The sequence below is a fragment of the Lonchura striata genome, chromosome 3 (genome assembly GCF_046129695.1).
Source record: "Lonchura striata isolate bLonStr1 chromosome 3, bLonStr1.mat, whole genome shotgun sequence".
NCBI classification, from domain to species: domain Eukaryota; kingdom Metazoa; phylum Chordata; class Aves; order Passeriformes; family Estrildidae; genus Lonchura; species Lonchura striata.
Window position 1 is genome coordinate 87,496,292 of NC_134605.1, and position 15,413 is coordinate 87,511,704.

General features: G+C 35.7%; 1 protein-coding gene across 1 annotated transcript in view; it reads left to right on the plus strand.

Annotated features, from left to right (window-relative positions):
* The window catches only part of LOC110468097 (protein eyes shut homolog), a 597,595-nt gene that overhangs the window by 86,789 nt on the left and 495,393 nt on the right, over nt 1-15,413 (plus strand). The window contains exon 4 of the mRNA XM_077782364.1: nt 10,173-10,277. Within this exon, the coding sequence (XP_077638490.1) occupies nt 10,173-10,277 (105 nt within the window). The remainder of the gene's footprint in view (nt 1-10,172; nt 10,278-15,413) is intronic.

Genomic DNA, 15,413 nt, shown 5'->3' on the forward strand with positions numbered 1-15,413 from the left:
ATTTGCATGTTTAACAGGTTTAAGAAAATAGCTCTTGCATTGTGGATAGTCTTCAAGGCTCTATTTTCTTCCAGAATCAGCTAACAGAATCATGGGGAAATAAATAAAACGGCCTCTAAAAATATGCCATCTAAAGAATTGTGTAAGTCACTGAACACTGACTTTCAGCTGATGATTTCAGAGACGCAAATGGAGCAGCATTAGTCATAACTAGTAACAGGAAAACAAGCAGTGGCAGTCTAAGAAATCATACACAATTAGTGGAACTTGTAATAAAAAGCAAAACAGGTTTGTTCAGAGAGCTCAAAATGTGTGAGAGCTCAAAAGGTTTGTCCAGAGAACTCAAAATGTGTGGGGACCACTGGAGAGGAAAGGAAAAAAAAATGGAAGAGATCTATTACAGGAAATGAAAAGTTAAAGAAGCAAGTAGAACAGTGAATGATGAAGAGACAAAATTAAGTTAGTTGTAAATAGAGCATTTCAGGTCAGTATTAACACCAGTGACATTCACTTTAGAAATTTTTCATTCATATTTTGTCAATGGTTAAAAGTAGGAAGACAGGACATGAGGAATCTAAGACAATATACAGACATTTAGAACCTGTGACAGTAATAATAGTTGCAATTGCCATCGACATCTATGAGTTTTCATGGAAACATATTATATTATTCAGCATTACAAACCTGATATGATATATTTCCTGTAAGATCTTATTCTTTTTACTTTGGTAACTGGCTTTGCTGTCATGAGTTTGCATAGTATGTCTATTTTGCATCAATTTTGAAAATAATGAGTTTGCATAGTATGTCTATTTTGCATCAATTCTGAAAATAGCAGAGGTGATTACAAAGTATTTCTTACTATAGATATAAGAAGATTAATGCAAAAGTTTTAAAATAAGAAACTTTTGTACTGCTAGAATCAAAATGGAAAATGTCTAATTTTTCTGCAGTAGGTCAATAACAGTCAGTTTGAACTGGGTAAAATACAGCAACACTATTTTGGGGTGTGATGGAGTCCACATTATAGAACCAGAACTACAAATTAATGTGTGTGTGTCACTAAGGATGCCTGGGACAGAGTATGTATTCCATAGGAAGAACTCTTTGTCCTATGTTCTGATATATTTGCATCATACTGATGCAAAGAGTTTGCCAGTAACATCCTTGCACATTCCAAGACAAGAAGGATTCAGGATCTAACAATAAAAAAGTTACAAGTGAATTATAAGTAGATTTTAATGGATACCTTCAGGTTTATATTGAAGTCATAGAAGTTTACATGACTGCATAATAGACTAATATGAAAAAGCTCAATTTTCTCCTGCATTTCCTGTGTGAGATACTTTCCATCAAGAATGTGCTGTTGATCTCACTTCGTAATGCCTTTTTTTTTTGTGAGACAGGATATCTCCCACAAGAATTATCTATTGTAAAGAGCTACTGGACAAATGGACAAATAGCAAAACTGCTGCCTACTTCCCTCACAGTATTTTATTTGGTTTTGACAGTTAGAGGGGTTTTGAGAACATCTGGAAGTTGAGATAGGTAAAGGCAGTCCAAGTCTGTCAAACTGGCCAGCCTCAAAAATTAGAAAACATCTCACTCAACACATCTAAACCTGAAGATAGGTGAAGTAGGGAATTTTAATATTGAATAGTGGGACACCTTTAGTCCATTAGGCAGTAAGACACCTCTAATTAAAACATCAGGGGGAGGGTATTGAATTCATCAATGATAGAGAAGGACGAGGCAGTTCTATGAGGTGCGATTACTGACCATTGTTGTTATTTGAGTGGATTTTCTCTGGTAATATAAGTAATTTGAACTAAAGAACTCTGTAATTCAGTGGTTTTGGATGAGAAATCACAGAGTTTTAATCTTAATAAATGATGGGATTATATTGTTCCATAGTAAACCTTTTTTCCTTTTTTAAATGTTATAATATATTATTTTAATTATTTATTTATTTTATTATTAATAAAAGAATTTCAAAGTTGTTCATGGATATGGATGAGCCTATGCTAGTAAGGTGACACCAGTGAATACTGGGTAGAAAAAACTTGATTTTAAAGTAATTTTGACTTCATCACATAGCGCTGAATTTTGTAGTTGTAGATGATATTCATGAGACCCTTAATCCGACATCCTCACTTATATAAAGGTCCATATGAATCCTCTATGTGTAAAATTATCCTTCCTCCAAATTTTGTCTGTTTCTCATTAATGAGAATGCTTACCATTATGATAGTATGAATCAACAGTCAGAATCTACCATCAGGCACATATTGACTTAAACTTACAGAAGAGGCTAAATAAATATGAAAGCCTTTTAATATACTTTCTGAAGATTGAGTCTGTATAGTTTCCTCTATCATGTCTCATATTATTGGGCTTTAGGAATCTTTAGTAGATATTGTGGCTAAGCAAGTGTGCACTGCAACACTGAACATTTGAAAACCAAAATTATACGAAGATGAGCAAGGTCTTGCAGTTCAGCTCAAGCCATTACGAGACATAAGATAATATCTTTCTCTGGGCTTTCAAAAATTTTCCTGTGTATTCTTTTCCTGTTTTATTCTATATTTTGTTTTCAGTAAGCATGCAAAAGCTGGTCTATTTTTGACACATTTTGCTTGACATAGATGCTTGTAGTTACTATCAGGACAACTGCACAGAACAAAATTATTTAATTACTATGTCCTGTTTTTCTTGTTAATCATGAAAAAGTATTTTCCCAAACATTTACAAGTTAAAAACAGGCCTGAGAAATCTACCTCTACCCAAAAGGAGGTTCTAGCAATGTGAGGGTTGGCCTGTTCTCCCAGACAGTTGATGATAGAGAAGAAGACACAGCTGTACCAGGAGAAGTTCAGGTTGAACCTTGGGAAGAATTTCTTAATGGAAAGGGTTGTCAAGCATTGGAATGGGCTGACAAGGAAGTGGTGGAGTCAAGAACAATGGAGATGTCCAAGAAATTGACTGGACATGGCCCTTAATGTTATGGTTTAAGTTGACATGATGGTGATTGGTCAAAGTCTAGACTCGATGATCTTGTAGGTCTCTTCCAACCTAATTGATTCTGTGATCTATGGGTGCTCACCCTTCCTTAGAGTCAGCCACAGAAACTCGGTCTTGCTTGCATCTTTTGTATCAGATAATTGTTCCACATCAATCAGACCTTATGGTCATCACAAAAGCAGCTCAAAAGCCAGGTCTTTTCTGTGACGTCCCCTAATGACTGAGTTCATTTAAACAATATGCCTCTGTTGAGCTCTAGTCAAAGCACTCGTAGCTGGCCATGGAGGAGTGAAGAGCTGACTTTCTTTCCCCTGCTCAGCTGCAGCAGCGCAGGTGGGCTGCTGGTTGCCAGAAACACTGTAAATGACAGGATGTTGAAGGCAGGCTTCCCACAGTAGGGTGTGCAAATTTAACATGCTGGAAAATAAACAGTATTTATGTATACATGGAAATGTATTCACTATGTACTTCTGAGCTATTAGAGAATATTTATTAACATGTCATGTGTAAGTGTACCTGCTTTCCTTGGAAGGAATTCAGGTTAGAACATTTGGGAAAAAATGCACTCAGTAGAGTGCAGAAAAAATGTTTAAGCTTCATCATGCTGCAAATTACATTACATAAAAATTTTGATAAAATAATACATAAAAGTTAATGAATTGCATGAAAGAAAAGCAAATCAATTGGTTTTTCCCAGTAATTTAAAATAAGCAAAGTGGCTCAATTTTTTAATGTGAGAAATCAAATGGCATATTTCTCCAATAGTATTCCATCTGCAAATACTAAGTATGATTGGTTTAAATTAGAGGGTGAATAATAATAGTTGGAACCACCTGAAAAAAGATAAGTTAATTCTTCAATCAAAACTTTAATTAGCTTGTATGGAATTTATCTTTGCTCTTCTGAAGTAGTTATGAGATTATTTTTGTATTCCAGTTTATCCCCATTGTTTCAGGTATAGTGGTAGGTTTTTTTACTAGTGATTCCAGCTGTCATGCATCCCATAAGGTATGTAGAACTTCTATTAATATCTTTCTGGGCATAACTACATACTTAATTACTTTTAGATAAATTGGAAAATAATAATTTTATATGAATAGGATTGACTTTTAATTTTAAAAGCATTGTCAGTTGCTAGGAGTCTCTTATAAAATAAAAAAAGGAAAAACAATTATGTCTAGAAAAGCTCATACAGTGATTAAAACACACAGAGAAGACACTGGAACATGTGGCTGAAATTTTTAGTCTTCCTCAGTTACTGTGGAAAATCAAGCTAATTTTTCCTTACCTCCATATTTTTTCTATGTTAATGCCATTTATGACACCATACAATTAACAGTAATATGCCAGCAGAGTGAGGACCACTTTTTACATCTGAGTGCACCTGAAAAATAACATATGGATATCAAGACAGTTTCAATCAAAATTTTTGTTATAACTGCCTCAAGAATCCTGTTAGGACTTAATTTTCTGTAGTGACCAGAGCAATCTTTGAATAAACCCTGACATAAAAAAATCAACCTCCAAGCAACCTCCCTAGTTCACATTTTTCATCCCTTACAGATATTTTGTTAATGAATTTGAGAAACAGGAGTGGCATCCTGGATAAGAATTATTATATTTAGAATATGCTTAGTTTTTTTATAGTGTATGGTTCCTCTTCTGAAAAATTGATGTTGGAAAAAGTCTGTTATTCAACACTACCTCTGCAATACCAATTAGCATAATACTGGAGGTTTTGATACTAAATTCTATTTACCAGTATACACTGGGTTGCTGTTTTAGACAATGAAACATTTGTTTTTTGACATCCTTTGCTTTGAGCCATACTATAAAAAGGTATGACACTATCAGTTTTAGTATGACCACACTAAATAGGAGTCTATTTGGTGCCATATTTAGTAACTTGCTGACTTTTTTTTATTATTCCTTGGCTTTCTTCTTTGTCATTTTTTTTTTTTTTTCCTGTGGATGCCCCATCATTAGCAGTGTTCAGGATCAGTTTGGATGGGGCATTATGCCACTCGGTCTCATGAAAAGAGTGCCCATGACAGAGTGTTGGCACCAGATAATCTGTAAGGTCATTTCCAAAGCAAAGCATCCCATGATTCTGGTCACTAGACAAGTCCTGAGGCCCTTGCTCTTATCTTGATACCTGACCAGTGGCTAGAAGTGGCAGTGCCATGTGTACTGGGCCTCAGGGCTGCAGTGGTGATAGTGGGAAGATTACACCACAGCTTGACTCTCTTCACTTAGGTAGTGAGTTGACTGCAAACTACTGAGGAGCCTTGAGGCAGGAGGGGAAATGTGTTATATGCAAAATGATATGTATTTTAAAGCTGTTTACACAACTTACATAAAAATATTTTTTTTTCCCTTGGCACATTGGTAGCCAGGCAAGAAATGGAATAGAATTGGCTATTTGCTCTGGTAACAATAAAGCAACACCTTGCACCTAGTTATCCTAGTAACCTCCAAAACCTCCAATTACAGAACATACACATTTCACATGATGACAGTGATGTTACAGAGCCTGGATGCCTCAGGGTGGGCTATTACTATCACCTGTCTCACTAAATTGTTGTGATGTTTTTCCAGGGAAGACAAAGAGAGGGCTACAGGGTGAGTGTATTTATTCTGAAAGTCTTCTAACAATCCATATATTGCTGGTTGTATGCTCTATATTAGGTCTTTGTACCAGAAGGAAGTTAATGTAGACCATTAACCACCTTGTACTGAGCCTAATTACTCTAGTTTTGATTAAAGCACACAATGAATCCAAAACCATTCAATCCCGATTTGAATGCATGAAAAGAAGCCAGAATTTCACTGGCATTTTGTTCTACTAGTAATCACCATCAGATTTAGAAGTTTATATTAAATATTTTATTTAAATTTTTGTCTTCAACTTTGATCTATTGCATCTCATTACCTTTTCTACACAAAATGAAAAAGCTCTTGCTACTCAAGTATTTTCTCTTTGTAAAGATACTTGCACACTGTAATCAAGTCACTTTTTGGTTTTGTTTCTTCTAAATGAAACAGATGGAGCTCTTTAAGGCTTTGCCAACAGCAGGCTTTCTTCAGTTGTTGAATAAATTGTGTAGCTTTTCTTGCATCCTTCCTATTTATTTTTAAATATGGAACACTCTAATCAATATTTTATGCAGAGGTATTTTACACATCAATGTTCGCTTTTTGTTTTATTTAAATACGTCTGAGATTTTTTTCTCACAGCACCGCAATAGTGTTCATATGCTGAGGTCTTCAGCAGTCCTTTTCAAATTGCTTTTGTTGTTTCCCCACATACAGCTCAGCTACAGTTCAGTAGCTATAATCTGCATGTTTTTTCTGTGCTTGTATCTGAAAACTGCTAACAGTGACCAGAAGTGACCTGCAGTACATTGAGAAATGTACTGTTTAGCTAAACAAAAGTTATCACAAGATTTCACTTGGTGCATGGGCTTGATCCCCTGTGGAAAGCAGATGTAGGAAAGGAAGTGAGAGTGGAAATGAGGTATCTGTTTTCTCATGAAAAGATTTGAGGGGTGAACTCAGACTGAATGTGTCAAAAGCAGTACTGCTTTCTTTGGAAGGGTAGGCCTTAGTATCTGTCCCTCTGTAATTTCAACCATGTGCATTTATGGTGTGCAGGAGGAATGTGTGTATCTCTTCCTGCCAGTGTTAACACTTTTATCCTGCTTTTCTTGTCTGCTGCAATCTTGGGCTTACCTCTCTTTTATACCACTAATGTAGAAACATGTTTTGATGGAGAAATAGAGCCACAGATTTGGATAGAAGCACTAGGTTCCAAAATCAGAGTGCAGCTATCACACACCAAGTAACTTAAGACCTTTGCGATAAGGCAAAGCAAGTTACCAGACAATCAAACTCATTACACAAACATAAGTCTTTGGACCTCCTTCAGTGTAATAAACAGAATTTATACCCTGCAAATTATATAATCACAACACTAGAACACAATACTAAATATAATCTGTTTCATTCTTATCCAAGCAAAAAACATGTAATATACTATGTTGCTTTCTCACCTGTGTATCTTCTTCTTCTTCTTAAAGAAATCCAACAATTCCTTGTTTTCTTGGGGGGAATCTTCCCAGTGGGATGTTATACTAACCATTACAAGGATTTCCTTATTGTCTAATATTTCACTGCAGTTTAAATGCATTACTTCTCACCCTGTCTACTAAGAACACAGCAAACTGATGAATTTCGTGAGAGTACTTTCTTATTTTATGATTGCCATCACATTTATATTCAAATTTTCCTTATTTAGGTTTTACAGGCTGTTTCATTTTGTTCATCCTAAAAGGTCATACTTTCAAGCTGCTTGTCATTTCTAACATGCTCATATGGACCCTCATTTCGCCCACAGTTTTCTTGAATGCGCCTCACTGTATGATGCAAATCACTCCAGAAGTGGAGTGATTTGCTGGATATTTTGTTTTTTATGTATCCCATCAATTTATTTGTTTTAAAACAAAATTCTGGTATTTGTTCCTACTTGTGATTTCCTGTATCATATCTTCTCTTCTAATCAGATTACATTTTTGTATCAAAATCTGTGTTCAATTGGTTGAAATTCATGAAGACTTCTAATCCTGTTCTTCAATGTACCTTTTTATGTTGACATCAGTAAGCTTACTTTGCTGCCTACCATCTAGGCTGTTGAAAAAAATTTAGTGGAATTGAATGGCCAGTAAATTTCTTTTAAAACCTGTGCAATTCATTCATCCAGTCTGGTAGCAAAAATACTGATAACTAATGCATGAATATGGCTTTCCATAACATTTTACTCATTTGATAATATGCTCCTATTTTTCACATGTTCACAGGGAAAACTATTGAGTTTTTGTCCACTAGTATCCAAGGGAATAGTTCATCAGACCAGCATATCTGACTACTTAATTGATCTGACAATTCTACAGCTTTTCTTCTGTATTCAACACTGAAGTTTTTCCCTTTAGTCATAAATCCTAATTATGATAATGACCTGCTTTACAGCTGGTCTTTTTAGTGATGATTGAGGCAGAAGAAGCATTGAACAATTTTGTATGATTACTATTATCAGTAGCCATCCTTCTTTACTGGATGGTAAGCTGCATCTCTCCTTCTTTGATATGAAGTGCATACAGCACAATTTCTTGTTACCCTGACCATCCTGTAATAGCTACATGCTTTTGCTGGTCCAATTTCATGCCTGCATATTTATGTTGTACATTTTAGTTTATCCTTAGCAACTTGACCTGCTTTTTTGTAAGCTGGTCTTTTTTCATGCTTTGAAAACCAGGAAGTGCCATGTTGGTCTCCTAATAACCAGTGTCTTTCTCCCACAAAAAGAAAGTTTCTCCTTGTGTACTTATAGCAAGCAGCAGCTCTCTTAATTAACTTCTTAAGGTAAAATGTTTACTCTTTATCAGGTTTCAAATTAGAACATCTCTACATGCTTTGCAGTTCTTCTGAATTCCTTTGTTACTATGTTATGCTCCCTCCTCTCCCTTTCCATGGATTTTAACTGTTCTCAGCCAAGTTTTTCACATTTCTTTCCTTATAGACAGAGAATACTTTCCCCTTTAACTTTGAATCAAGTAACTTGCAGTTACTTTTTCTGCTTTGGCATGAAAATATACCAATAGTACATTCAAATATCTTCAAATTTTTGAATGATGATTCCTTTCAAAAATTATGGGTTTGTAATTAAATACCCTTTGGGTCCAAGTTCTGTGCTGTTAAGAATTCTGCTAGTTCTTTTAGCTATTTAAAAATAACAACAACAAAAAAAAAAAAACCAGCAACAGAAAAATCCACAAGCTATAAAAAATTTAATGTTTCTTTAAACAGTTTCTACTGGATTTGTGATCTGTATTTAATCATTAAATACAGCATATTATATGTGACTGTGCAGTATTTTCCACAAAATGTCAGTTTTACCTGGTTTCTATAATTATCCTTGTCTGTGGGCTTCTGTTACCATCCCCTTAAACCTTTTACTTAATGTTGTTTTTTTTCCCTTCCTCTGTCTTCTCCTCACTTTCTCTCCTTCACACTCAATTTGATTTTTGCACACATTCTATTTTTACATGTTAGTTGAAATTACATCATAATATTAAGAAAGACAAAACTTCAAGGTGACACCCTCTGTCATCCATGCATTTATTGTTGCAATGAACCTATAAATGTCCAAGCTCTGTTTGTCCAAGAGGAACCCCAGAAACCCCACATGATCCTTTAATTCATCACCTATCTGGTATATCTGATTTGAAGGATACAAGGAACCTTCCATAATTTCTACACAGAACACCAACAAAAGTTCTGCTTGTTTACATCAGTGATAATTACAGCTTTCCTTCTCTATCATTGGCTTAACTTCTGGTATTCATGAGAGCTCCTGGTGCTAACATTTGTCTCATCTATTTTTCCCATCTATTTTTGATCAATTTTTGTTCAGAAAGATCTCAGTATTATTTATAATAGCCTAGGTAGAGATTGCCCTAAATTAATGTAGTGCACAACAGAGAAAGAGGAGATTGGATTTTATTTGGTATGTCCAAAGAGTTAACTGTTTTCATAAGCCACCTATTCCATTGTCTTCTAAATTTCCCCCTCTATGTATCTTCTGTATATTCAACTATATTGTTATTTTTCAGATTTGAATAAATTTGAATTACAGCTCAATTAAATCTTTTTAAAAGCAGAAAAATGAAGGAACAGATGAGTGAACTTGTGAGTTTCTATTTGGATCTGAGAAATGGCTTCATTCATCTGGAAATATGAATGCAACATTGAGAAATTCTTTTTCTTGCTATTGTTACTAAGGTTATTAAATCTTTAAAACAGGTTTATCAAAGTAGCATATAGCTTTAGTAATTATGGTAATGAGTTGTGATGCTCGAATATACAAAGGACATTTTTGCAAATGCTGTTCAAATTTATTCCTTTAAAATATTTAATTTCTTGACATTCAGCTATATCTATGAATATCTCTAGTGTTAAAACTGTCAAGCAGAAATAAAATAGTGTTTCCAACCTGGAAAAGTTAAACTATGCAGTTGTCACTTGCACTGTGAAGCAGCTTTTCTACTTTCCCAGCATGATTTATATTTTTAATGTTTAATTTTCTTTTCTGTCAGACAAAAATTGTTCCACGGATATTGATGAATGTTCCTCCAAGCCCTGTAAAAATGGAGGACATTGCCATGATTTGATTGGTGAATTTTACTGTAGCTGTTTGCCAGGTAAGAAGTCACATGTTATTTAGTTGAGAAATGTTCTGTGGTATTCAAAAGGAAACAGAGTTTTTTAATAAGCACACAGCTAAGTAGTAATTTATTTTGCTTGAAAAGAGAGAAGGATGAATGAGTATTCCTTAAGCACATGCTAAAATTATTATGCAGGTGGGGTGAAAGCAGAATTTGCTTACAGAATATAACTTGTACTCTGGAAGTCCTGCCTTCCAAACTTATGAATAGAGAGCCTTAAAAATCAACCAACTCCACCAGTAGCATGATTTTGTTTCCATCTTTTCAATTAGCAGAAGTTATTTTTAAATTTTTGAAAAAAAATTTGAGGACTAGCTATACATTAGTTGTCATAAGGGTTGCTGCGATGGGTTGACCCTGGCTGGGAGCTGGGTGCAGTCAATTCATCACACATCATTTCTGTTGTTCCTTCTTCTTCAAGGGGAGGACTCCTCATGCTCTTCCCTTGCTCCAGTGTGGGCTGCCTCCCAAGGGAGAGAGTCCTTCAAGAACTTCTCTAATATGAGTTCCTTTCCATGGCCTGCAGTTCTTTACAAACTGCTCCTGCATGGTTCCCTTCCACTGAGTGCAGTCCCACAGGAATTGCCTGCTCCAGTGTGGATCCCCCACAGGATCACAGCTCCTGCCAGGAAACCCGCTCCAGTGTGGGCTTCTCTCTCCATGGGGCACAGGTGCTGCCAGAAGCTTGTTCTAGTTCAGGCTTCCCACAGGAAAGGTGGTGGCTTCCACTGGACATCCACCTGTTTTATCACAAGAACATCCATGGAGTGCAGGTGGATCTCTAATCCACCATGGACCTCCATGGGCTGAGTGGCACAGCTGCCTCACCACAGGCTGAAGGGGAATCTTGCTCTGGTGCCTGCAGCACCTCCATACTCTCCTTCTGTACTGATTTTTGTGTCTACAGAGCTGTTTCTCTTGCTATCCTCACATTTTTTTCTGGCTGGATTTGCCCAGTTCATTTTTTTCCCCTCATCTTAATTGTTATCTTAGATGTTCCATCACTGTCACTGATGGGCTCAGCCTTGGCCAGCAGTGGATCATTCCAGAGCTGGCTGGCATTGACACCATCAGACCAGGGGGAAGTTTCTGGCAGCTCCTCAGAGAAGCCACCCCTGTATCTGCCCCTCACTGAAACATTGCCATGCAAACCCAGTTCAGTTTCTTGCAGTGATGAGAGATGCCAGCAATATCTGAATTTGTCCAAAGGAGTAAATCAACTTTTCTATCTTTATGTGGCATACATAATTTTGCTCACAGAATCATGGAATCAGTTAGATTGGAAAACTCCTCTTATTTGTTGAGTCCAAGAAATAAAGAGCATCTTACCGAGATATGAACCTATAAGCTTCAGTGTGGCTTTTCAGTGTGGATTGGTGCAAAGGGCAAGAATTTACACATTGAAATGTAGTCTCTTTTAATATAACCAGCTAATTTAATACCTGACACTTGCATAACATGACTACATTTTTTTAATCCCCTGCTTTCTTTTTTGTGGGCTGACTGGTTTTCAGCCAATTGGAAAGTAGTAAGCAAAACATGAAGCAATAGTACTCTTTCACTTGCAATCTTTTAATATTCTTAAGTCAGTTACATTTCATTAAACCTTGTTCTACAATATCAAGGTAACAATATAAGGATAAAATGATCAAGCTTGCATTTAGACTGGAATATTTACTTAAAGTGGATAGGCAAAATAAGTGCTTTAAAATTTTTATGTCCCTATATGAGCTATATGGGTTTTTAAAATGTATACAAGCTATTTCAAGCCTAATGTACAAATACTTTGAAAGTTATTGATGTGTGGAATACAGGAACTCACAGCCATCACTTCCACTAAGTAATAGTATAAGGGCATGAATATGATTTGAATAAATGTTTAAATATTTATGTATATTACTATATATAGAAGTATCTGTATATCTGTGTTTGTATCTGTGTATTATATATGTGTATAAATATACATACTCATACTATCTTTTAAGACATGAGTCTTACAATAGACTTTAAGATGCAGAAAATTGAAGGTTTATTATTACTGCTGTTATTATTATCATTTATTTTGCCTAATTTTTAAAGGCTGAATTCTTATATGGTGCTATAATAAGTTAGTTTTACTTTTTCAGTTGCAAAGACTGTGACTATATTTCATCATTCCTTCCATTGTTCATAAACCAAATGTCGCATCTCATTTTGTCAGTGTAGTTTGTTTTGTGAAATCACAAACACAACAATAAGTATGAAAACATCTTCCTGTTATACTTAAAAAGTGAGATCATATGCATGAAATGAATACTGAAATGCTGTAAGAAGTACACATATGAAATCTCAGACTATAAACGTTTTCTATTACCATTTTGAACACTTGCTAGATACAGTCTTCATGAAGAATTTAACCATCTGCAAAATGCATGATGAAAAGCAATGGTTTAGACAGTATTTAGGACTGCAGAAAGGCAATATAGCACCTGAAGGACAGCACAAAGGAATTTCAGCTAATAAATGTGCTTTATTGGGAACTCAATTTAAATGGCTCTCTGCAAATGCATGCAGCATGGGGAATATACAGGAGGAGTTGGGAGATAGGTGCATGCCTGCATGGCTATGATATTATTGGCATCACGGGGACACAGCAGAATGACTCCTATAACTGAAGTATTGCAATGGAAGGATAAAGGCTTTTTAGGAAGGGCAGACAAGGCAGATGAGGAGGCAGTATTTGCACTCTATGTCAGTGTCCAGCTGGACATTGAATGGAATTTTGCCTAGTGATGGATGAGGAGTCAACTAAGAGTTTATGAGTCAGGATTAAACAAAGGGTAGGGACAGGTGACATTTCAGTGAGAGTCTGGTACAGGCTCTTCCACAAGGGAGTCCAAGTGGTTGAGGCCCTCTGTAGAGAGAAGGGAGGAGCCTCACATTCACAAATCCTAGTCCTAATAGAGGACTTCAATTATTCTGGGTTTGAGTAGCCAAATTTTAGGAGCTGAGGGGCTACGGAGACATCAGATGAAAGACTTTAATAAGGATTATTTACTACTCAGTATAAAACTAAAGAACTACTAATAGATTACAGCATAGCATGAAAGAGTGAACTATATCAAGGGACCAACATTAAAGCTAGAGAAAGAAATTGTATTGATTAGGAGTTGAATGTGATTTACCACTGAGATGACAATAATGTGCACATATTCCTTCACTTAATCCCTGGGGAGTAATGATGAAACATCATGGGAGAAACTCCACCCAGTTCCAGGAAAATGCTTTGTGAAAGTTTGGTATTGCTTTTATAGTCATAAAAGGAAGTATCAAAAGGTCAGTCAAAAATATGCCTTATTATCCCAGCTCTCACTTAAACATTAAGATATTCACTGGCAGCTGGGCGATGCCAGGCCAGCGTCAACCCCATGGCACCAAAATTACTCACTACAAGACAGTTTGTCCTGCTTGAGTTACCTGACTGGTTAGCAACAGATAAATCCTTGTGGGGGATGAGATGCCCTGCTACAGACTTGTGCAACTGCATCTGAATTACTGTATCTAAGTTTTGCATTCTCTGCTAAAAGAAGGACATTGCCTTACAGAGGCAACCCTATCAAAGGGCCATGAAAATGGAGAACATGATATACAAAGAGACACTGAAGTAATGTTCATCCTGTTCACCCTGAAGAGAAGGCTTTGAGAATTTATTGGAATTTACTTCTACCTCCTGGAAGGATACAGAGAAGACAGAATGAGGTTTTTCTTACAGATCAAAATTCTCTCAGGGCAAGAGGTAATGGATATGAATCAGAATGTAGGAAAATTCAACATTAAGGTGAAAAAAACAAAACCAACAGCACTATGAAAGTGGTTAACTATGGGAACATATTTTCTGGAAAACTTGTGGTATCCCCATCTATGGAATCACAGTTGCTTACTGAAAGGACAGTTCACTTAGCTACCTGATCTAGCTGGGACTATGAGTATTAGACTAGCTGGCCTCAGGACATCATTTCCAATTCAAGTTTGCCTGTGATTCTATTACTAAATAAGGAATCTTTGCCCAGATTTACTTTATAAATGTAATACTTTAAGGTGAATTTTAATTGAACTAACTGTACCTACACAAAGCCTTTAAGGCTGTAAACCTTATGACCAGATCAAAAAAAAATCTGCATATTCTTAATTATAGTGTTATATTTTATGAAGTTTGTGGCTGAAAAGAAGTATTTGTTTATATGCAATGTTTTCCAAACCCAGATTTTTATGAATATCCAATAATTTATCAACTATCACTTTTTTAATGAATATTAATTTTTTTATTCCACTAGAAAATGGTTCCTATGTATATTGAATTTTAAAAAGGGGGAAATGAAAACAAGGGCTGTATTTTATGACAACAGTAGTCTGTCATCTGGAACCATGCCTTAAAATGGTCAGTTAGAGAAGCACAGTTTGAGAAAGAAGTGAAGAACCTCTTTCTAAAATTTCTAAGGTATCTATGGGCAATATTTATGTGATATTTAAAGAAATTTTAATTTACAAGATGCTGTATTTTTACAATATATTCAGAAAGGCATCAAATTTTCTTAATGGATTATAGCAAGTTCCTTATGGAATAGTGAAGACCTTTTAAGTTTGTAGAAGACAAGCATGAGGGAATCCTAGAAACATAGAAAAAACTTTTAACAGTTGACATTGTATTTCTCTATTTGTTACCACAGAATGGGATATAACTAGAGAATTTATTTGGAAGTTTTGGTAAAGGATTAGACAAGTTCACAACCAAAATATCTGTAAGTCAATACTAAAGAATCCTTTGACTTTTAAAACACTGGAATGCTTGGAGGTTTCAAAGGGAACAGACAGCTAGAAGTTGCTAAACTAATAATCTCTCCCTGAACAGTCTCTCTGCTTTCAGACAGTTGTAGTCCGGATGCACAATTTTTCTCTTTTAGAAAACATTACATCTACTACACAATTTCGTTCCCACCCCTGTTCCTGCCTCAGTGATGTATTATCCCTGCTATACTTAACTGAATATTTTTTTAAATGGGATTACTGAATGATTAGCATGATTGTTAAAGGAGACTGATTTTGAAGTAGAAAATCCCATCAGCTGGTGGTTTC